This window comes from Gorilla gorilla, chromosome 14 (assembly GCF_029281585.2).
Source record: "Gorilla gorilla gorilla isolate KB3781 chromosome 14, NHGRI_mGorGor1-v2.1_pri, whole genome shotgun sequence".
NCBI lineage: Eukaryota > Metazoa > Chordata > Mammalia > Primates > Hominidae > Gorilla > Gorilla gorilla.
Genome location: NC_073238.2, coordinates 114,991,637 through 115,014,421, shown reverse-complemented (window position 1 = coordinate 115,014,421; position 22,785 = coordinate 114,991,637). Strand labels below are relative to the sequence as shown.

Genomic DNA, 22,785 nt, shown 5'->3' with positions numbered 1-22,785 from the left:
ACTTACACCAGGTAGATGTAACGGTTCTTGGTACTGAGACAATCTCCCAATAGACGGTAAACCAAAAGACTTGTAGGGGTCCTGAAAGTTCAAAGGAAAGGAAGCACAGTCTTTGAAATATAAATCAGCACAAGTAAGGTTAAATATTTACACAATGAAGAACCATTTATAGGTCTATTTTCAACATATGGTATTTACCAAATCACAGATTTCAGAATATTATTGTCTTTTACGCTAGACAACTTAGAATGTACTTAAAAATCAAACAGAACTGTAAGCAGAATTTAGCCTGACCTTGTTCATACTTTATTGAAATTGGTAAAATTCCAACATTTTATAAAACTTCTTACAATGCCTTGGGCAAAAAATAAAATAACCTAGGCCCTACATCAAAATATACTCAAGTTTAGAACAACAAATGTGGTATACTAAAGATATTTGTTTTTCTTACTTCTCAAAACAGCTCACATATGGTAAAACTTGAGAATTTGGGTTCTTCAAATAAAGACCTGAAAAAAAAAACTTTGCACATGCTACTAGATATGTACTTCATTTGTAAATATCTTAGATCATCAGAATAAACAGGTTCAGTGTCATAAGAATGAAAGTAATACTACTTAAAATATGAAAAAAGCAAGAGCAATACAGTCATGCCAAAACATATTTTTGAACTCCTTGAAAAATATTTCAAACCAGCTCTCAGTATTCTTAAACACAGACACTGATTTATTTTTAATCTTGACAGACATTTTTGATGTCGAAAAGTAAAAATAGTACAAATGTTACCTTGCATTCTTGTTTTAGTCATTTGAAAAAAAGCATTTAGAAGTACTGAACTGAGAGTTTATGAGTAAAACCCAAAATTAAAATTATAAATTGAGTACATGTTTTACTAAAAGCTTTACAATTTAAATTTTGATTGTTATTTTTATGTAATAATAAAGGAGAAAATTATACAAAAAAAAGGTTGGGAAAAATTTTAAGTAAATATCTGATCAACAACTATTGTGTACCCAAGGTGGGCATTTTTTTAAAAAACCCATGGAAATAAATGCTACTTCTTGTTAGTGTTGTTTGAAAATAAACAAAGAAAATGCAAACAAAACAAAAACCATGGTCCATTCAAGCTCAAGAATATTTAACCAATGCTCTGTTGCCTCTTAAAGGATTGGTAGCTATTTCCCCATCTACAAATACATGACAATTAACTAAGCCCAATTCTTTAAAACTATCTGGAATTAGGTCAAAATTATCTAATTTTTTTCTGATTTAATTATGGATTACATAATCCAATAGTTGGCAACGTTATAAAACCCTAACTTTACCTCATTGTTTGGCTATACCAGGTCTCATGACTCTGGACATAACCACCATCCTTCCTCCCAACACCATTCATTTTACCTCAGCATAAACCCGACATTCAACTGCCCAGCCGTTGATGCGAATATCAGCTTGTTTGTGCCTGAGAGGGTAGCCCTTAGCAACACGGATCATTTCTTGGACTAGGTCCAGGCCAGTAATGCATTCTGTGACAGGATGCTCAACCTGCAAGGCCAAGGTCTGCCAGTCAGTAGGTGTAGAAAAGGGTAAATAAATAGAAACAAACAAGAAAAATCACAAAAGTTTTTGGGTAAAATGAAGTTAATCGAATGTAACATTTAAACATATTTGACTAAAAAACTCTTGAGCTAGGGGAATAAAAAGAAAGAATAAACACAATACACAAATCATAAGAAAAACTAAGGCCTAAAAGTATTTGTAAACTATCTGTATTATTTTTCTCAATTTTGATTTATTTGCGGTCCAACAATATTTAAGAATTTTAATTTTGAAACTAATTCTTAACCAAAAAGCTATATATTTATTTCACTGCAATCTTCAATGTGGCTGATAATCAACCTATTCTGCTGCACTTAACGTGGCATCTACAGGGGCAGCTTATGATTTTCCAAAGCACTAGTCCACCCTAAGTCTCACCCACTTGCACGCTTTCACTAACCTGTCCTGACAAGCAGCCAGATTAGCGTAATCTTGCATCGAGGCAGTGTAGCAGAAGGGAGCAGATGGATCCTTCAGGTTGCTTTCCCTCCACACTGACTTGGGTAATGCTTAGCATGCACAATTGCAAAACAGAGCCAGTGCGATCGCTCTGCTCTCTCAGCAGATTGCTGATAACTACTTGGGCTGATGCTGTCATGCAAGTACCTGGCTTTCTGCACTAACACATGAGATATGTATGTACAAAAACATGTGCTGACATATAGGTACACAAACAGGGATACATGTCAACATAAACTTGGTCGATCACTTAGAAATTCTTAACCTTGAGTTAAAATGAGGCCACTTAAGTCACTGGAAAAGAGTGAATTATCTACCGTTCATCTAAAACCTTGAATAAGTTCTAAGAATTTAAACAAAACTTTGGCCACATCTGCTGCTTTGATGTCATTTTTTTCTCATAAAAATTAAGTATCTTCTAAATGCACTTCACAATAGTTTCTTTATCATGACATGTCATATTTCATACACTCTGACACAGGAAAAGGTCAGTGAACAAACGAATTATCTTCCCATCTTCAACTACACTAATTGAAGGACAGGACTTAGTCATTATAATAATCTTGAAGCTTATCATAAGCAGACAATGCCATAGTCTTAAAAAAAAGCTTTGTAAAAATAAACAGATGGCACCCATAATTAGCTTTGTGCGTGTTGAGTTTGTTTACAGTTTCAACAACATTTTAAGACATTTTGACATAATTTTAATGACAAATCATCACTAAAATAAGCATCAACCCTTCGTAAAATAAATGTGACACTAAATAAAGATCTTATTAGGTAGTTTAAAATATGTATTTTTGAAAGCAAATTATGATTTTGTAAGAACCAAGACTCTATAAGATAAATATAATAAGAAAGTAACTAGCAAAAAAACCCTCTATTATTACTAGAAACCAATTTCATGTGAGAAAGCATCTCAGCACTCTACTCAAGAGGTGAACCTGGATGGGTGTGGTGCTTCACGCCTGTAATCCCAGCACTTTGGGAGGCCAAGACGGGCAAATCACTTCAGGTCAGGAGTTTGAGACCAGCCTGGTCAACATGATGAAACCCTGTCTCTACTAAAAATAAAAACAATTAGCCGGGTGTGGTGGCACATGCCTGTAGTCCCAGCTACTCAGGAGGCTGAGGCATGAGAATTGCTGGAACCCAGGAGAAGGCTGCAGTGAGCCGAGATTGCACCACTGTACTCCAGTCTGGGCGACAGAGCGATATTCCATCTCAGAAAAAAAAAAAAAAAAAGAGGTGAACCTACTACACGCCAAGTGCTTTACATCAATACTATTCACACATCCCTGATGGGTGAAAAGACAATTTCAAAAGTTAAGTGAACCATTCAGTTTCCTCTTTCTATGACCAGTGCCCATATAAGTACATACTATATACAAGGCAAATAAATACATATTGAATGAATGAACAGCAAATACAGAGTCACATCTATGGTAAGTGGTCACGATGGAGTTGGAATTTATCTCACTAAAGAGATGACATTATCTTCCTGATCTTCCTGACAGAAATGTATATGAAAGAAATGTATGTATAAAAGTATATGCAATGGCTATACAATTATGTATACATGTCTTTTAAAAAGCATATTACTATGAAGGTTTCAAGATCCAAATTTATTGAGTCTCTGCTTCACCTTTGAAGAGGGATCTTTAACTGTGTAGGAAAATAAGTACATCGGATCCACTTTAAATGGAATCCAAAAGTGGACCCACTGTGTTCTAAACTTAGTCATATAACAGAGCCATAACATTTTACAATCTAAATTAGGGAGCTACAAGTAATTCAAATTAGAAGCAACTAAGCAGATAACTAAAATAACAAGCTGCTAAAGGTAAAATCCTTACTAACAGAAATTTTAAAAAACATTTACCTTTTGACAAGTACTGCATAAGTCCACAAAATAGTCTAACTTGCTTCAATTTTCCAGGTAAAAGAAATCAACTTCTTTAAAGTAAAACTTATAATTTTAAACATTTTCAAAAGAAATCCTTCTAAATACATAGGATTCCAAAGCTACTCCACAGGATATGAAGCATTTCCTTTAGACTGTGTTATTACCAGAAATCTTAAAAGCACAGCATTGCTTAAATAATCACAAATATCCCCCTATTCCCAAGTGCTTAGCAATGGTTTCTCTCTGCAAGTTAAGCTCAATACTTAAGTGATTGAGGGTTATACAAAGGAACAAAAGGACGGATGGAAGGAAGGAAGGAAGGAAGGAAGGAAGGAAGGAAGGAAGGAAGGAAGGAAGGAAGGAAGGAAGGAGGGAGGGAGGGAGGGAGGGAGGGAGGGAGGGAGGGAGGGAGGGAGGGAGGGAAAAGATGGTTAACCTGACCAAAAGGTTAAAAAAATAAAAAAACAAAAAAGTCAAAAATTGGTGTCTGGTAAACCAACAAGTTCATCTTGTCCCACTTAGAAGAAAAATGTAACTACAGAAGTCTGATGCTAATAAGCATCTGTTGTGAGGGCTATTACGTGGGGGGAAAAGGTTTCTGTGTCACTTCTATTTGGGAAACACCGGGTTAATCTCAGTTCAACAGACTGTTTAGGAAAGACTCTTGTCATTAGGATGTCCATATGTCCTGTGACTCTCCTAGAGAAGGGCCTTGTGCAGCACTTCCTCCTCTTTTTGCAAAGTACCTTTATGAGTTGCCAAGTCCATGGAACACACTTTTGGAAACAATGCCTCAAAAACATTCAAAATACAAAATGGAATTCCCTTATTGTTACTCCATCCTTACCATACAAATATTTGAGAACCTGGCTTCATATGTTTTTCCTACCCAACAGCAATGTGCTCTTTCTAAAAAGCACACAAATCAGGGATCCACCAGACAGCATTGTTTTGCATTGTTAACGTACTAGCATGTGAATACATAAATCTTGGGATTTAGTGAGCAAGAGTAAGCCCGAACCCCCCAAAAAAAAAAATTCACACTCACAAAAAAGGAGTAAGCCCTACCAAGTTATAATACCTGAATCCTCAAAGACAAATTTCTCAAGGGAGTGCCACACTGCAGAGTCTAACAGTTGTTGATAAATTTATTTGTATTGGTTATATCCCTAGCTCACCATGAATCTTTTGTTCAAACAGGTACAAAAAATTATCAAATGCCATATTATAGGACATAATCGTGCCTTATAACATCTCATGCCATAATCACCCTCATGGGACTAGAATAAATATGTTTAGCTCCATACACCTACGCTAGATGGTAACAATCGGCTAGCTTTTTATAGATCTACTTGCTATTTTAATTTAGTTTTGTATTCTTAATCACCACCAAGCTGTCACTATTAGCATTGTGTCTAATACCTCTTACCACTCCCTCTTACTCATCTGTTGCTTCAAATTTATTTCCCAAAATATAACTAAGCTTGTCAAATGCAACTGTGAGGTAAATTAGGTTGTGCTTCATCTCTGAGTGCTTAATGTATCTCATTTCGGTAGCAGAATAAGCTTAGGAAAACTAAATCTCCTTGGCACTGTGTTGTTACCTACCTCATGATTCTAAAAATTATAATAATAAACTCTGACACTGCCATTGTCATCTTTAGCCTATTCCTCACTAAATACAAACTAGGAAGTACGTTAAAGCTAGTGAGTGAAAGTATGCTGGCTATTTATAGAGTCTCAAAGTATCTCCCTATAAGATACTTTATTAAGGACAAAAGGAAAATAGAAAGTCTACAGTGTAGAAACGCCAGAGATACCTCCTTAACAAAGCCAACACCACCAATAATGGGATAAAGAGGCACTTCGTGCTACCAACATGGTGCTCATAGATGGACAGTGTCATTTCTACTCCTGCCCAGAATGCAAAGACTGAATCTAGTACATGAGAAAAGAGGCAAACCTAAAATGAGTGACATTTTATAAAATAAATGGTTTATGCTCTTAAAAAATGTTAAGATCGCAACTGACCAAAAAACTAAGGATTATTCCAGATTGAGAGAGAATAAAGAGATACAACAACTAAATGCAATGCAGGATGCTGAACCAGATTTTTTTTTCTTTTACCACAAAAGGCATTAATGAGGCAACTGGGGAAATTTGAATATAGTCCCTAAATTGGAAGACAGTAATATGTTAATGTCCAAATCCTGATTTTGATTATGGTGCTACAGTTACATAAGAAAATTTACTTGTTTTTAGGAAGTACAGACATATTTAGGAGTAAAGGGACACTAGGCCTGCAACTTACTCTGAAATGCTTCCAGTAAACACAGATATAGATAGAAAGATAAAGTAAATGTGGTAAATATGAGTGAAGTGTATTCAGAAATTACCTGTAATATTTTTACAACTTTTCTGTGAGTCTGAAATCATTTCAAAATTTAAAGTTAAGAAAAATATGTCAGGGTACGGTGGCTCACCCCTATAATCCCAGAACTCTGGGAGGAAGCCAAAGCAACCTCCCCCTCCCCCTCCCCCTCCCTCTCCTGTCCCCACAGTCTCCCTCTCCCTCTCTTTCCATGGTCTCCCTCTGATGCCAAGCCGAAGCTGGACTGTGCTGCCACCATCTCTGCTCACTGCAACCTCCCTGCCTGATTCTCCTGCCTCAGCCTGCCGAGTGCCTGCGATTGCAGGCGCGCGCCGCCACGCCTGACTGGTTTTCGTATTTTTTTGGTGGAGACGGGGTTTCGCTGTGTTGGCCGGGCTGGTCTCCAGCTCCTAACCACGAGTGATCCGCCAGCCTCGGCCCCCCGAGGTGCCGGGATTGCAGACGGAGTCTCGTTCACTCAGTACTCAATGTTGCCCAGGCTGGAGTGCAGTGGCGTGATCTCGGCTCGCTACAACCTCCACCTCCCAGCCGCCTGCCTTGGCCTCCCAAAGTGCCGAGATTGCAGCCTCTGCCCGGCCGCCACCCCGTCTGGGAAGTGAGGAGTGTCTCTGCCTGGCCGCCCATCGTCTGGGATGCGAGGAGCCCCTCTGCCTGGCTGCCCAGTCTGGGAAGTGAGGAGCGTCTCTGCCCGGCCGCCATCCCATCTAGGAAGTGAGGAGCGTCTCTGCCCGGCCGCCCATCGTCTGAGATGTGGGGAGCACCTCTGCCTGGCCGTGACCCCGTCTGGGATGTGAGGAGCCCCTCCGCCCAGCCGCGACCCCGTCTGGGATGTGAGGAGCCCCTCCGCCTGGCAGCCGCCCCCGTCTGAGAAGTGAGGAGCCCCTCCGCCCGGCAGCCGCCCCCGTCTGAGAAGTGAGGAGTCCCTGCACCCGGCAGCTACCCCATCTGAGAAGTGAGGAGCCCCTCCGCCCGGCAGCCGCCCAGTCTGAGAAGTGAGGAGCCCCTCCACCCGGCAGCCACCCCGTCCGGGAGGGAGGTGGGGGGGTCAGCCCCCGTCCGGGAGGGAGGTGGGGGACAGCCTCCGCCCGGCCAGCCAACCCGTCTGGGAGGTGGGGGGCGCCTCTGCCCGGTCGCCCCTTCTGAGAGGTGAGGAGCCCCTCTGCCCGGCCACCACCCCGTCTGGGAGGTGTACCCAACAGCTCATTGAGAACAGGCCATGATGACGATGGCAGTTTTGCGGAATAGAAAAGGGGGAAAGGTGAGGAAAAGAAGAGAAATCAGATTGTTGCTGTGTCTGTGTAGAAAGAAGTAGACATGGGAGACTTCACTTTGTTCTGTACTAAGAAAAATTCTTCTGCCTTGGGATGCTGTTAATCTATGACCTTACCCCCAACCCTGTGCTCTCTGAAACATGTGCTGTGTCTACTCAGGGTTAAACGGATTAAGGGCGGTGCAAGATGTGCTTTGTTAAACAGATGCTTGAAGGCAGCATGCTCGTTAAGAGTCATCACCACTCCCTAATCTCAAGTACCCAGGGACACTCTGCCTAGGAAAACCAGAGACCTTTGTTCACTTGTTTATCTGCTGACCTTCCCTCCACTATTGTCCTATGACCCTGCCAAATCCCCCTCTCAGAGAAACACCCAAGAATGATCAATAAAAAAAATAAATAAATAAATAACTCTGGGAGGAAAACCCAGGTGGATATCTTGAGCCCAGGAGTTTGAGAGCCGACTGGGCAACACGGCAAAACTTTGTCTCTATTTAAAAAAAAACAAAAAATACAAAAAAATCAGCCAGGCATGGTGACGCATGCCTGTAGTCCCACTAATTGGGAGGCTGAGGTGGGAGAATCACCTGAACCCAGGAAGTCGAGGCTGCAGTGAGGCAAGATGGAGCCACTGCACTCCAGTCTGGGAGATGGGAGTGAGACCCTGCCTCAAAAAAATAAAAAATAGAAAAGTTAATAAAAATAAAAATAGTGTCCCTAGAAAGACTTGTTTTTCATATTATAAAACATTATTAAAAATAAAGACATCTGACTTGACCAACATTCTTGTCAGAATCCTCCCACTATGTTAAATAAAAATAGTTATACAATAGCAGATAGTTTGTGCGATATGTTTCCTCTGACCTAAACTTTTAAATATTTTACTGTGATGTTTACCTAATAATTTCTAAAACTTTCAGGATCAGTAACTGAATAACAGGCAAGTCATCCTGAAGGTGAGCAAGATTCAAGGAAATTTTAATTATATACCTGAGTTGAAATAAAAATTAAAACTGAGGAAAATCAGTTTTAAGGGGAAAGGGGAAAAGTCACAACATGTAAAAAGAAGTCAGAAAGACGCAGTGTGTGTTAACTTGGCCATTATGAGGAGGAGGCTGATGAGAAGTATTAAAATTCCTTCAAAAGTGCTATATCTGCAGCTCCAATTGTTTGGCAGCTGGTAAGTAGTGGCCCAGTTGCTTAGTCAAAGCAGAAACTGCCCCTAAAAGTTTAAGGCCCACCATACGTAAGTATAACCAACATCGGTGTGGCACTTTGAAATTTGCAAAATCCTTCCACACATGCACAAACTTCTTCAATACATCACTGTCATTTAATAGAGAAGGCATAGGAGATTGCTCTCAAGATACGGTGTGGTGAGAGAATGCTGAAATTTTTTGTTATCAAAATAATGTTCTTTTAAATTAACAAAATTTTAAGTGACAATTTTATTCAATATATCCTGTCTAAACTGACAGATATTACAAAGACTTGTTTTTTCGAAAGCTATCTTTTGTAAGCAGAACTTGTTGGATTCAACTTAGCAAAGTAGTTTAGTATGATTACCCACTGAAATATGAGGAAACTGTCCCATTACATAAAATTCAGTTTCATAAGTGTTTGGCATAATAGGCCTCTGCCTTTGTAGTTCGTTGCTATTCCAGCCTGAAAGGATGGTCAATGCCATTATTTTTGGTTCTGCTCTGTCTGTTCAGAAAGATTCTGCTCTTTCTGTTCACGGAACAGAATCAAGCATGTACCTACTAAAATTCTGAAGCTCTACCTCCTGAGAATACAGGATTTCAAAATAATGATCTAAGGTTATTAGATTTTGATCCACAGCACTCAAGGATGAAAAGCATGTTGGGAAATAAGACCCAACACATCACTCCTATAAACTCACCTTGGAAACAATGGTTATATTCAAGAGTGACAGCCTGGGTGACAGAGTGAGACTCTACCTCAGAAAAAAACAAAAAAAAGAGTTGGACTGCAGGGCTTAGAAACCAATTTTTCTCCCCTTTTCTCTGATACATTCTTCGTGTTTAGAATAGATGGATGAAGGTGCGTATACCTGTGTAGGATTATATACAGACGTGCTCTTCAGAGATATGACATTGTCAGTTGCCTGTTTTGTGCTTTTGATTTGTTTATTTTTGCCAATAACATCAGAACTATACATCAAAGTGAGTACTGGCTATTCCTAAATAGTCCAACAGCACTAAAAACTAAAAATTTAGTTTTCCAGCTCATCTTGGAAAACTAAATATGCATTTAATATCACCACTGCCAATTCATTTCTGGAACTTGTCCGTAAAAATTCACTTTGGAGCTGAAATCAGAATGTTTAGAATAGACTAACTGGTGTCAAGTCTTCATTTTGGGGGGATGGGAGATAGGATTTTTAGAACCAGTCATATTCTAGTAAGTTGTTTAAAATTTTTATATGCTATGTATACATGGGAAAAAAAAACAGTGACCATGAAAACGGAACAGATTCTATTATAGGGTTCCCCTGGTGACCCCAAGAATAATAATCACATGAAGAAATGATAAGGAAACCATTATGGGCTGAATTGTGTACCCCCCAAAATTCGTATGTTGAAGTCCTAGCCCCACCACCTCAGAATGTGACTGTATTTGGAGACATGGTCTTTAAAGAAGTGATCAGGTTAAAACGAGATCATCAGAGTGGGCCCTAATCCAGCATGACTGGTATCCTCATAAGAGAAGATCAGGACCCAGACAACACAAGGCACAGAGGAGAGGCCACAGGAAGACACAGGGAGTGGATGGCCACCCACAAGCAATGAGAAAGGCCTCCAAAAGAAACCGACCCTGTTGGCCCCTGGATTTTGGACTTCCAGCCTCCAGAACTGTGAGAAAACACATTTTTGTTGTTTCAGCCACCCCAGTGTATGATACTTTGTTATGGCAGCCCTAGCAAACTAATACAAAGACCAGTTTTGAAAAGTTAAACATAGATAAAAAGAGTCCAGAACTCAGACAGCAAGATCATTTACAATATGCTTTAAAACAAAACCCCAAATCTAAGTGCCTAAAAAGCTTATCTATACATATCTGTATACCAAAAACTTCTTTCCTTCATTTTCTACTAAGGTTCAGTAAATAATAAGGGACGGTATAACACATCCTACCTTCTATCCTCAGTTTCCCAGAACAAAATATGCCAAAACATCCCAATTCTGGCTCACTCTAAACAGCCTGAGAGCCCTGGCCTCTATCATTTTAAATACAATCAAAAAGGTCAACATTTGCTCACATCCAAAATGCCCCTTCTGACAAGAATGAAATTTTACAATTAGTTAGAAATCCTTTTCCCAATAATTTCTCCTCATTCTTTCTATCAAACACTCCAATTCCATAAAAGACCAAAATCTTTTCATCTGGCAAGTCTAGAAATTTTTTTTAATCCAAAACTAGTCTGAAATTAGAATATGGTATTTGTTCAATTATAGTTAATTGTTATAAACCAGAATTTAGGTTGCAATAATTCTTAATTTTTAAACAAATGGCAAAGGGCAAAATCAAGTTGCAAAAAAATTTCTAAAATCCTTCTGGAATATAAAGGTTCCTTGTGATGCAGAATTCCCCCTGATGAGATTAGAGTGTATAGCCTTCATAGAATTTCAACAATTGTACTGTACCTTTCCTTCCATGGTAAAAGTAGATTCCTCCTGCACTGTACCAATCAATATAAGCAACTGACTAAGTCTAACTAAAGTGGGACAGTTTACCTGTCTGTTCTCAAAGATATGGCCAGCTGACTGACCATGTTTGGGGTTTTAATTACTTATTAAGATTTTATTCCTCTCTATTTGGGAATTTTCTAACTCCTATAGACTTTGTAGACTATACAGAGGATGCTTTTCCAAAACACTTAAATCTAAAAAAAAACCTAGCATCTGGAAATTATTAATTACACACACACAAACAGACACACACACACACACACACACACACACACAGACACACACGAATTTGGAAAGGTGTATTCAGGGTCCTAATATTAATCTTAACACAAAGGCCTAAGCCATGTAGTAAATACTTTTCTCTATCAGCTTCATTTTTGGAAGATTTCAGTTTCCATTTTTCCTCCCAGACTCTTCTTACACAAACACCCTTATAACAGAAAGGAGATCTCTTTAAAAGTGGTTAATGTTTCAAATATGTTTGTTCACATGTAACAATAATTTTGCAGTTAACTGACAAAAGAATGAGAGAAAGTTATTATTTAATATGTGGCTTGCCATCTTTTCAGATGTCAGGCTTTATATTAATGACAATAGTAATAGCAATAATGTTAATAATAATGACAACAGTTAAGAGTAAAAATGTCAACCAATATATAATAAACAGCATGCAAATGTTATGGATAAGATACTCACAGTTAGCAGAAAGAATGTGTGCTCAGTATAAACCAGGTACTATTTTGAATTTGTAAACTATATTAACTCATTTAATGCTGACAATCCTATACAGCAAATGCTATAATTAATGTCATTTTACTAATGAGGAAATCAAAACATACAGAAGTTAAGGAACTTGCTTATGGTCACACAGCTAAGAAGGAAGAGAACTAGAATTTACTTGCTCTGAGTGAAAACAGTAGATGTTTGCAATTAACAAAAACAATGATTAAATGAGTCCTCCATTAGTCAGCTGCAGTTGTTCTGAAACATTTTACAATTTTGAATCTCACTGAATTTCTCACTAAAAAACTATGTATCTGACTTCAGAGGGTTCACAGACTTCCCTAAAGCTCATGAGAGATCCAGATAACCCAGGTTAGCTATTCCTGCTCTGAGAAGCTGTCAAAACCAGCCTGGAACCAGCCTGGCTCCCACCTCTCCACTCCAAACTCCATGCTGTCTATCTCCCCCAGAGTTACTAAGCAGCTGAGGACATGGGAAGCACCAAGATCTAGGGAGAAGATGAGAGCCAAAAACTGGGAACAGGCTCTTCTCCCTCTGTTGCTGAACGAAAACTGGAGACTAGCTTCAGAGAACTCTAGGGAACAATGTGAAAGGAACACATCACATCATGAAGACAGATTGGCCTGCGAAGAGCCATGGACCTCAGGGGAAAAGTCAATAAAGACTCCAGATGGGTCCGTGGTCTCTTTGCCCAGGAATCCAAGTAGTCAATAAAAATTAGCTCAATTCTGTCCTTGAGATGAGAATGCTAGGAGACATATGCTCTTCCAGGCCTCTGGAGTAGATATGGTCATTTCTTCAACCATCTGAAGGGCTGCTGTCACTTAGAATATTTCAAGAAGCAGAACTTAGTACTGATACCCCCCAAAAAACCACAGCAAAACCACAGCAGGGGGATTACTAGCACAAGAAAGAAAAAACATTCAGAATAATGAGTACACAGACCAAGTGAAATAGAGCTGCTGAAGGACAGGGGAAAAATACAACTTTGCCCAAAAAGCAGTAAAGGCACTTAAAAACTTAAGGAGTAGCAATGCACATATGTGCATGTGCACACACATCCCCTGAGTCCTCCTTCCATCTCCCCAGGGGACTGGTCCCAGGACCCCTTTGAATACCAAACTCTACAGATGCTCAGGTCCCTGATATAAAGTAACATGGTATTTGCATGTAACCTATGCATATCATCCCGTACACTTTTCTTTTTTTTAAGATATGGGTCTTGCTCTGTCACCCCAGCTTCAGTGCAGTGGCATGATCATGGTTCATCACAGCACTGATCTCCTGGGCTCAAACAGTCCTCCTGCCTCAGCCTCCAAAAGTGCTGGGATTACAGGCATGAGCCACAACACCCAGCCCTTTCCGTATACTTTAAATCATCTCTAGATTACTTATAGTAATACAATGTAAATGCTATGTAAACTGTTGTTATACTATATTGTGCTTTTATTGGTATTTTTTAATTGTTGAATTGATAATTTCATTTTATTTTTAAATTTTTAAGCCACAGTTAATTGAATCCACAGATGCAGAACTAGTAGGTAAGGAGGGCTAACTGTAACGCACAATTAGAATTTCTGAGCTAAAATAATGTGATTTCCCAATTGCACAATTTAGTCAGTTACTTAAAGGAGAGGATAACCACTGTTGCAACCTGAATTAGTAACCTGGAAGATCAATAAAGAAATAATGTCAAGAGACACAGCATAAATATAAAATGACAGTTATCATATGAGAAACATATCCAGTAGACCTAAATTGCAAAAACTAGAAGTTCCACAAGGAGGAGAAAATTGCTGATGGAAGGAAATAGTTAAATAACAGAAGAAACTTCCTCTGAAATGAAGCAATACTTAAACCTGAACACTGAAAAAGGGCATGGACTAAAAGGCAGGGTTAATGTATACAAACACACACCAAGGCATATCCCGGTTGGAAAAAAAAAGTCCCTGAATTCCAATGATCAAAAGAAAATTAGAGCCAGACACAACGGCTCATGCCTGTAATCCCAGCACTTTGGGAGGCCAAGCTGGAGGATCACTTAAGACCTGGAGTTTGAGACCAGGCTGGGCAACAAAGTGAGATCTCGTCTCTACAAAAAAATTTAAAAATTAGCCAGGCGTGGCAGCATGCACCTATGGTCCCAGCTACTCGGGAGGCCGAGGCAGGAGGACTGCTTGAGCACAGAAGGTCGAGGCTGCAGGGAACCAGGTTCATGCCACTGCACTCCAGCCTGGGTGACAGGATGAGGCCCTGTCTCGAGAAAAAAAAAGAGAGAGAGAGAAATAAAAAAAATTGGGCAAACTTTCAGACAGCAAGACTACATTATCTACAATGGGAAAGAAATCAGAATGACACCAGACATAATACTAGAAGCTAGAACACAGCTGAAATTCATATGCTCCTGAAAGACAAGAACCGAAACCCAATCCTAATCAAGAATCCTGTATTCAATCAAAACAGTATCCCCCGTTCAGGGCTAAAGAAACATAGTTGAGCATATGACATTTCAGAGCATATATTCCACACATTCTACTGAAAAAATTTCATGAAAAAATGTGCTACACAAATAAGTGAACTAGGGCAGAAATCTCAAAAAAGAAAGCTGAAGATATAGCAAATAATGAAAGATGTGTCTGGGCTGTATACATAGGAGCTTAAAAAAAGCTAAAAAAGAAGAGATAAACTACAAAAGAAAGTCAAAAATAGCTTAGAAGTATTAAATTATCTTAGCAAATCTTCAGTGTTGGAAAGTCAAGGAAACTAGTTACATCATCTTTACAAATGACAGAGAAAACGTCTGTCTGAATAGAAAAATAAACATAAATAAAATTTTAAAGGACAATAGAATTTCCAAATTATCAATGGGAAACAAAAGGGATAATTAACCATTATTTCAAGCAACAAACAGAAAAGGAAAAACAAAATGGAAAACAAGAAAAAAAATTTTTAAATGTAAGATAAAAAAATCAAGTATTTAAAATGGGAAGAATTAAATTTTCACACTAAAAGAAAATGTTGGATTAGGTTCTTAGAAAATTTTTTCAGGCTAGGTGCCAGCAGCTTGCTCCTGTAATCCCAGCACTTTCCGAGGCCAAGAGAGGAGGATCCCTTGAGCCCAAGAGTTCTAGACAAGCCTGGGCAATATGTTGAGACCCCATCTATACAAATACACATACACACATAATTTTTTCTAAACTAAAAAAAAAAACAACTAATAAAGAAGGCTTTAAAATAAAGGACCAGACAAAACAGGAAGAGATACAGTATGACATGAGTCAAAGTAGGACTTCAGATTAAACATTTAAACAAGATAAACATTCAGGCGAGAAAATGGCCACATAACTCATGTACAAGAGTCATAAACCCACATACATCAAATTATACTGTATATAAATATTTAAAAATATGCATTATTAGGAATGCAGGGAAAACTTAAAGACATATACTTCAGTATAACGTGAATTTATATAATTGTCTGATACTCCAGCCAAGAGAGGAACAACTGAGGAAAAGAAGGCATATGTGAAACACTGGGAAGTAAATAAGAAGCTGGTTGCAGATTCCTAGGGCTCTACTCTACTACTGTTGCTATTCTGAAGTACTTCTGTATGTGTGAAAATTACAATGAGGAAAAGAAAGTGAGACAGACACACAGAGGGAGAAAGGAAAAGAAGGAAGGAGGAAGGGAAAAAGGAAAGGAAAGAAGAGAGACAGAAAGAACCAAACAAGGAAAGAAGGAAAGAAATGCAAAGGTGTCTTGGATACAAAGATTTTTGAGGCAATGAACCTATTCTTATGATACCATAATGGTAGATACACTTGTCCAAACTCATAGACTGTGTAACACAAAGAGCAACCCTAGTGTAAGCTACAGACTTTAGTTAAAAACAATGTATCGCCGGGTGCCCTGGCAGAGGACTATAATCCCAGCACTTTAGGAGACAGAGGCCCCAAGAGTTAGACTAGCCTGGGCAACATGGTGAAACCTCGTCTCTACAAAAAATACAAAAATTAGCCAGGCGTGGTGATTCATGCCTGTAGTCCCAGCTACCTGGGCGGCTGGGGTGGCAGGATCGCCTGAGCCCAGGAGTTCAAGGCTGCAATGAGCTAGGATCTCACCACTGCACTCCAGCCTGGGTGGTGGAGTAAGACCCCTCTCTCCAAAAATAAACAAACAAACAAAAAACCCACAATGCATCGATAACGGCTCATCAGTTGTAACAAATGCACCAAACTAATATGAGATGTTAAGTAGAGAAATGGTGTGAGGGAGGGGCATATGGGAATTCTGTGTACTTAGATTTTCTATAAACCCAAAACTGCTCTAACAAATAAAGTTCGTTTTTAAAATTATGATAAAAACTCCATCTATCTCTTTCTTAATCAAACAGATTCAATTTTTAAAGGGAAAAAGAAGAAAAGATATATAGAGGAATTGAATAAAACAATCGATAATCTTAAATTTTGATACTCCCTCATAAAATTCTGAAGGTCTACCACAGAAAGATGTTTAAAGTCCTACAATTGTGAAGGTATCAAACGGTTTGCATCTGAGTTAAAATTTCAAATATAAGGGTAACCTTATCCATCTAAGAATTCAAATACACTACCCACAGGTATCTCTAAAAAATAAACTCTTGATTAAAAAGAAACCCCTAACTTTATATAAAACAAATCAAAATAAAGAACTCACTAATCATGAAGCTATGGTAAGATGCTGACAGTGACCATAAAGTGATAAAATACACAAGTAAGATGAAACCTCCAGGAGAGCCATGCCTACAGAAAAGAAAGGAAATGCTACAATCACATAGAACTAATAATAAAACTAGCAAACATGAAGAGTTAGGAAGTAAAGACAGCAGGATTAAATATAAGTATGCCAATTTCCATTACTTTTGTAAAAGAGAAACAACACACTCTTTCAGATTGAAATATGAAGGAAAATGATGACAAAAATATAAATGTTTTTCATAACCATTTTTCTTATTAAGAACATATTTTAGTTCCATGTCACTGGAAGGGAAAAAAAGAACATATTTTAGGAATTAATATATCTGTGGAAAGTTATAAACATTTATCTAATAGTCCAGAGATTCTGTCATTTTAATTTCTTTTTCTTCTGTTAAATATAAATATAATAAGCTAATCTATAGGCTAATTTTTCATATGGAAAAATAAAAGTAATGAGAAAGGAATAGTTCTACTAGATACTGTACTATAATATATAGCTATAATACCTAAACCAGTGTGGTGCTAGGAGATGAATAAGCAGAAAAATTAAAAAAAGAAGAGTGAAGTAATAGGTCTGCATACATCTGCAATTTCAGTATGTAATGTAGATACCACTTCGAATTATTATAGAAAAGACTGATTATTCAATAATTGTTGGAACAATCAGGTAGCCATTGGAAAATAAAATAAAATGAATTCCAAATGAAGTGAAGATTTCACCATTAAAGATGAAATATTTGATGAAAACATGAAAGAAAACAGATTGCTCATAGAGCACAGAAAGCCTAAGTATGTCACTCCTGAAATCACAAAGAGAAGATTTAAAAATTAAACTGCATACAAATAAAAACTTTCTATACAAGAAGAAAAAATACATACAAAGTTAAAAAGGCAATAGATAAGGAAAAATACCTACAAATCATATCTGTTATGTTTACATACGAGTATTTGTTAATCCTGCCAAGACATTAAAAGAAAAAAAAAGGTTTCTCCTCCCTTAACTATCCTCCACCTTATCCACAGAAGCTTCTTCTTTTGGAAAATCAAGCAAAACAACTAAGCCAAGACACATTAAAAAAAAGTTTGAAAAGAAAGCTGTAAGGAAATACAAGGGGAGGGGTTGTTAGATATGAGTTCTACATTTCGTTTCAAAGAATTAATATGTCAATATGTTCAATTCGTTGCCTTCTACTTTTAAACTTAACTTCCTCGTAAAGCAACCTTTTTCGATTACCTACTCCACCCTAACTCATTCCGATCACATGCTACCTGCTCTGCCCTGACTCCCACCAAAGCACTCACCCCGTCATTCTCTTTAAATTAGCCAATTGGATTTAGTTTAGCCTCTGCGGTCTAACTCTAGCCAACAGGGGAACAACACAGCAGCAGGGGCCACGTGCGTGAGGGATAAGAACCCCTTCCCCTCCCTTGTCCGAGTGTGCGCTCACCATTGCTCCATCTGTAAGGGCACACCCTTCTATAGAAATAACTTGCCTTGCTGACAATTAAAAAGAAAATTTTATTAAAAATAAAAAGGTTTCTGAATCATAGATCAGTGCAATTGTTTACTCACAGAACATCTTAGTCCCATTCCTCATACCCCACTTCCCCATGAGGCAGCGTAGTTAATGGCCTGCTTCCCCCCACACATGTAGAGGGGTATGCACATCTGGAAAGGAAAGCTCAGACTATTAAACTTAGAGCTTGTAGAAGAGTTGCTGGCATATCTGCCCCTTCTCAACTTTCGGTGGTGGGGAGAGGGAGGGTGAGAGGGTGATGCACTAGTTCCGCTAACTGGGCACTGGTCTCTGGGGTAAGAGGCTTGCTTTCAAGTATGGTTACATCACTAACTATGGCGTAACCTGCCCTTCGTATCCCATTCTCCACAAATGAACTTCCATCGGTATATAGGTTAAGGTCAGGATTAGTTAAGGGGACTTCTACGAGATCATCTCAGGCGGCATAAGTCTGGACTATAATTTGTTGGCAGTCATGCTCAATTGGTTCCCCATCCTCCAGGAGAAAAGTGGCAGGGTTGAGGGCCACACACGTGCATATTTGAAACACGGGTCCTTCGAGGAGGAGCGCCTGGTATCTAAGTAGGTGGCTGTCTGATAGCCATAAACTTCCTCTGGCACCTAGTATGCCATTTACATCATGAGTAGTCCAGACAGTGAGATCCTTTCCTTGTATTATTTTGATAGTCTCTGACACTAAGACGGCCACTGCTGCAACTACCCTTAAACAGTGAGGCCAGCCTTTTGCTACTACATCAATTTCCTTACTTAGGTATGCCACTGGTGGTGGGGTTGTCCCACGAGTCTGAGTAAGGACTCCAAGAGCTATCCCGGCTCTCTCTGTGATGTATAAAGAGAAGCTTTGTCCTGTGGGAAGGCTTAAAGCTGGAGCTTGTACTAGGGCCTGCTTTAAGGTTTTGAAGGCTGTTTCTGCCTCTGATTCCCACCAGAGTATTTGCCCTCTGGGTGTCCTTGATTAGAGTACAGAGGGGCCTGGCTATCTCACTGTATCCGGGGATCCATAGTCGGCCAAAGCCGGTAATTCCAAGGAACCCCCGCATGTTTTAATGTCTGAGGGCAAGGATAAGCCAGTATAGGCTGTATTCGTTCCTTGACGAGGGCCCTGGTCCCTTTGGCTAAGATTAGGCCTAGATATTTAACCTGCTGTAGGCAAAGCTAGGCCTTCGACCTAGACACCTTGTACCCTTGATTAGCTAGAAAGTTCAAGAGATCTAGAGTAGCCTGCTGGCACGAGGCTTCCCAACTGGTAGCCAAAAGTAAATCATCCACATATTGAAGGACCAGAGTGCCTGGACTTGAGAAGTGGCCTAGATCTTGGGCTAGGGCCTGACCAAACAGATGAGGGCTATCCCTAAACCCTTGGGCAAGACCATCCACATAAGTTGGGATGTGTGGTCTGTGGGATCCTCAAAGGCAAAGAGGAACTGGGAATCAGACTGCAGGGGAATACAGAAGAAGACATCCTTGAGGTCCAGAACCGTGAACCATTCTGCTTCCTCTGGTACTTGAGAGAGCAGGGTATAGGGGTTGGGTACAACTGGATATAGTGGAATTACTGCCTCATTAATGAGTCTAAGATCTTCCACTAGTCTCCACTGACCGTTCAGTTTTTGTACTCCTAGAATTGGGGTGTTGTAGGGACTGCTGCATTTCCTTACTACGCCTTGAGCTTTTAAATGTTTAACAATATTCTGTAATCCTTTATGAGCTTCAGGCCTTAAGGGATATTGCCTTTGATAAGGAAAAGTGGTGGGATCTTTTAACCTGATTTGGACTGGGCAGGCATTTTTTGCCCTTCCAAATTGTCCTTCCAATGCCCAGACTTCAGGGTTGATTCCCTCCTCAAGTAGGGGACAACAAATGGGTAACTTGTTCCCCATATTCATGTAGATAATAGCTCCAGCCTTGGCTAATATATCCCTCCCTAATAAAGGTGTGGGACTTTCAGGCACAACAAGAAAGGCATGTGAAAAGAGCAAAGTCTCCCAATTACAACTGAGAAGGTGGGAGAAATACCTGGTTACAGGCTGTCCCAGGATTCCTCGGATGATAATGGACCTTGAGGACAGTCATCCAGGACAGGAGATTAACACTGAGAAGGCCGTGCCAGTGTCCAGGAGGAAGTCAATTTCCTGGCCCTCAATAGTTAAACATACCCGGGGCTCAGTGAGGGTGATGACATGAGCTGGCACTTGCCCCAGGCACCCTCAGTCCTGTTGTTGGATCATCTGGTTGGGGGCTTCTGACCCAGGGAACCTTCGTCTTCTGGGGCAGTGCACCTTCCAGTGATTGCCTCGGCATAGTGGACATGGACGAGGGGGCAGCCTATTTCTCATTGGACAATCTTTTTAAAAGTGTCCTAGTAAACCACACTGATAACAAGCCCTACCAGGTGATTGGCCTGCTCCATTTTCTGTCCTCTCTGAACCACCAAGGTTTGTTTGTCTGAGGGCCATGACTAAGGCTGCGGCCTTTCTCTGATCTCGCTTTTCCTTTTGGGCCTGTTCCTCTTGGTCCCTATTATAGAACACCGAGGTTGCCAGGTTTAATAATGCCTCTAGATTTTGTTCAGGGCCCTGGCTTGCTTTTCGAGCTTTCTCCTGATACCTGCGGCTGATTGGGTAATAAACTTATCTTTTAGAATCAATTGACCCTCAAGTGATTCGGGTGACAGGGGAGTATATTTTCTTAAGGCCTCCCGTAGCCGCTCGAGGAAGGCAGAAGGATTTTCTTCCTTTCCCTGAGTTATGGTGGACATCATTGAATAATTCATGGGCTTTTTTCTAATTCTTCTTAGTCCTTCTAGAACACAGGTCAACAGATGTTTATGCCTCCAGTCCCCATGATCTGAGTCAAGGTCCCAGTGGGGATCCAAACTGGGGATGGGTTGCTGACCGGTAGGGAATTTGTCCCTTTCTTCGGCTGTCATTCTATCATTTACTTGACTAAGATACCAGGTATCTCCAAACTCTTGGGCTGCAGCTAAATGTAAAGGCCTTTACATTAAAGGCCAGAGTTTGATCTCACAGTAGCATGACGTCTCTCCAAGCAAGGTCGAAGATTTGCCCTAGACCTTGTAGGACATCTATGTACCTATCAGGATCATCTGAAAACTTCCCCAGGTCTGCCTTGATCTGCTTTAAATCAGAGAGGGAGAAGGGAACATGTACCCGGGTTGGGCCAAATTCCCCTCCCCCTACAGCTTGAAGGGGACATAACCAATAGCCCGGGGGTTTTTGTGGTCCTTTGGAGATTTCTTTGCTTATTTCCTTCTGGGCAGAGGAGATTAGAGGAGGACTATCATTAATAGGAAGGGGAGCTACAGGGAAGCTAGGATATGGGGGTAAGCTGAGAGGTCCTCCTGTGGGATGTAAATTGCAAGCTTTGCATAGTTGTGTATTCTCCCTCAATGAAAAGAAAGCTTGGACATAAGGTATTCGACTCCATTTGCCTTCCCTCTTACAGAAAAGGTCAAGCTGCAGGATAGTATTGTAATTTGTACTTCCCTCAGGTGGCCATTTTTCCCCATCAGAGAGAAAATATTGGGGCCAAGCCATAGTGCAGCACCGGTGGGCTGGCACTGCTGGGGCACCCAGTACAACCTCCACAGCCGCTGGCCCGGGTGCTAAGCCCCTCACTGCCCGGCTGCTCTGAGTGTGGGGCCCGCCAAGCCCACGCCCACCCGGAATTCCAGCTGGCCCGCAAGCGCCGAGTGCAGCCCTGGTTCCAGCTCGCGCCTCTCCCTCCACACCTCCCTGCAAGCTGAGAGAGCCGGCTCCGGCCCTGGCCAGCCCAGAAAGGGGCTCCCACAGTGCAGCGGTGGGCTGAAGGCTCCTCAAGTGCCGCCAAAGTGGGAGCCCAGGCAGAGGAGGCGCCGAGAGCAAGCGAGGGCTCTGAGGACTGCCAGCACGCTGTCACCTCTCACAACTGCCAGGGTCTTTGCTCAGAAAGCACCTGCCCTGTAGCCCTATGAAAATATTCACAAAGCCACTCCTTTCTGACAATATCACAAAGGGCTAATTTCCCCCAAAAATAAGCAAATACCTACACATCAATAAGAAAACCCAAAGGGCAAAGGATCTAATAGTCAATTCACAGAAATATAAATGAATCTATAAAGAAAAATTCATGATAAACAATGAAAACAATATACCATTTTTCACTATCACACAAAGATCAAAAGGCAAAAAACACTTTTGGCCAGGGAGAGAAGAAACAAGCTCTCATTTAAGAGGTAAACTGATAATACTTAACTAATTTATAAAAGCACATATATTCCCAGCAATTCTACTTCTGCACATGCAAAGTGGATATAAAGGGTCACTCATAATTGCATTATTTGGGATAGCAAAATACTGGAAAAAGTATCAATAGAGATCTGGTGAAATTATATGACTGTTACATCCCTATGACAGGTTATTAAAAGT

General features: G+C 40.1%; 1 protein-coding gene across 7 annotated transcripts in view; it reads right to left on the bottom strand.

Annotated features, from left to right (window-relative positions):
- PCCA (propionyl-CoA carboxylase subunit alpha) overlaps window positions 1-22,785 on the bottom strand; it is a 456,523-nt gene that overhangs the window by 230,768 nt on the left and 202,970 nt on the right. For all 7 annotated transcript variants that reach the window (XR_010130619.1, XM_019039752.4, XM_055360016.2 and 4 more), the window contains 2 exons: window positions 1,402-1,545; window positions 7-81 (listed from right to left, as the gene is read on the bottom strand). Coding sequence is in view for 6 of the 7 variants with exons in the window: in XM_019039752.4 (XP_018895297.3) it covers window positions 7-81; window positions 1,402-1,545 (219 nt within the window). In the remaining variant the exon portion in view is untranslated. The remainder of the gene's footprint in view (window positions 1-6; window positions 82-1,401; window positions 1,546-22,785) is intronic.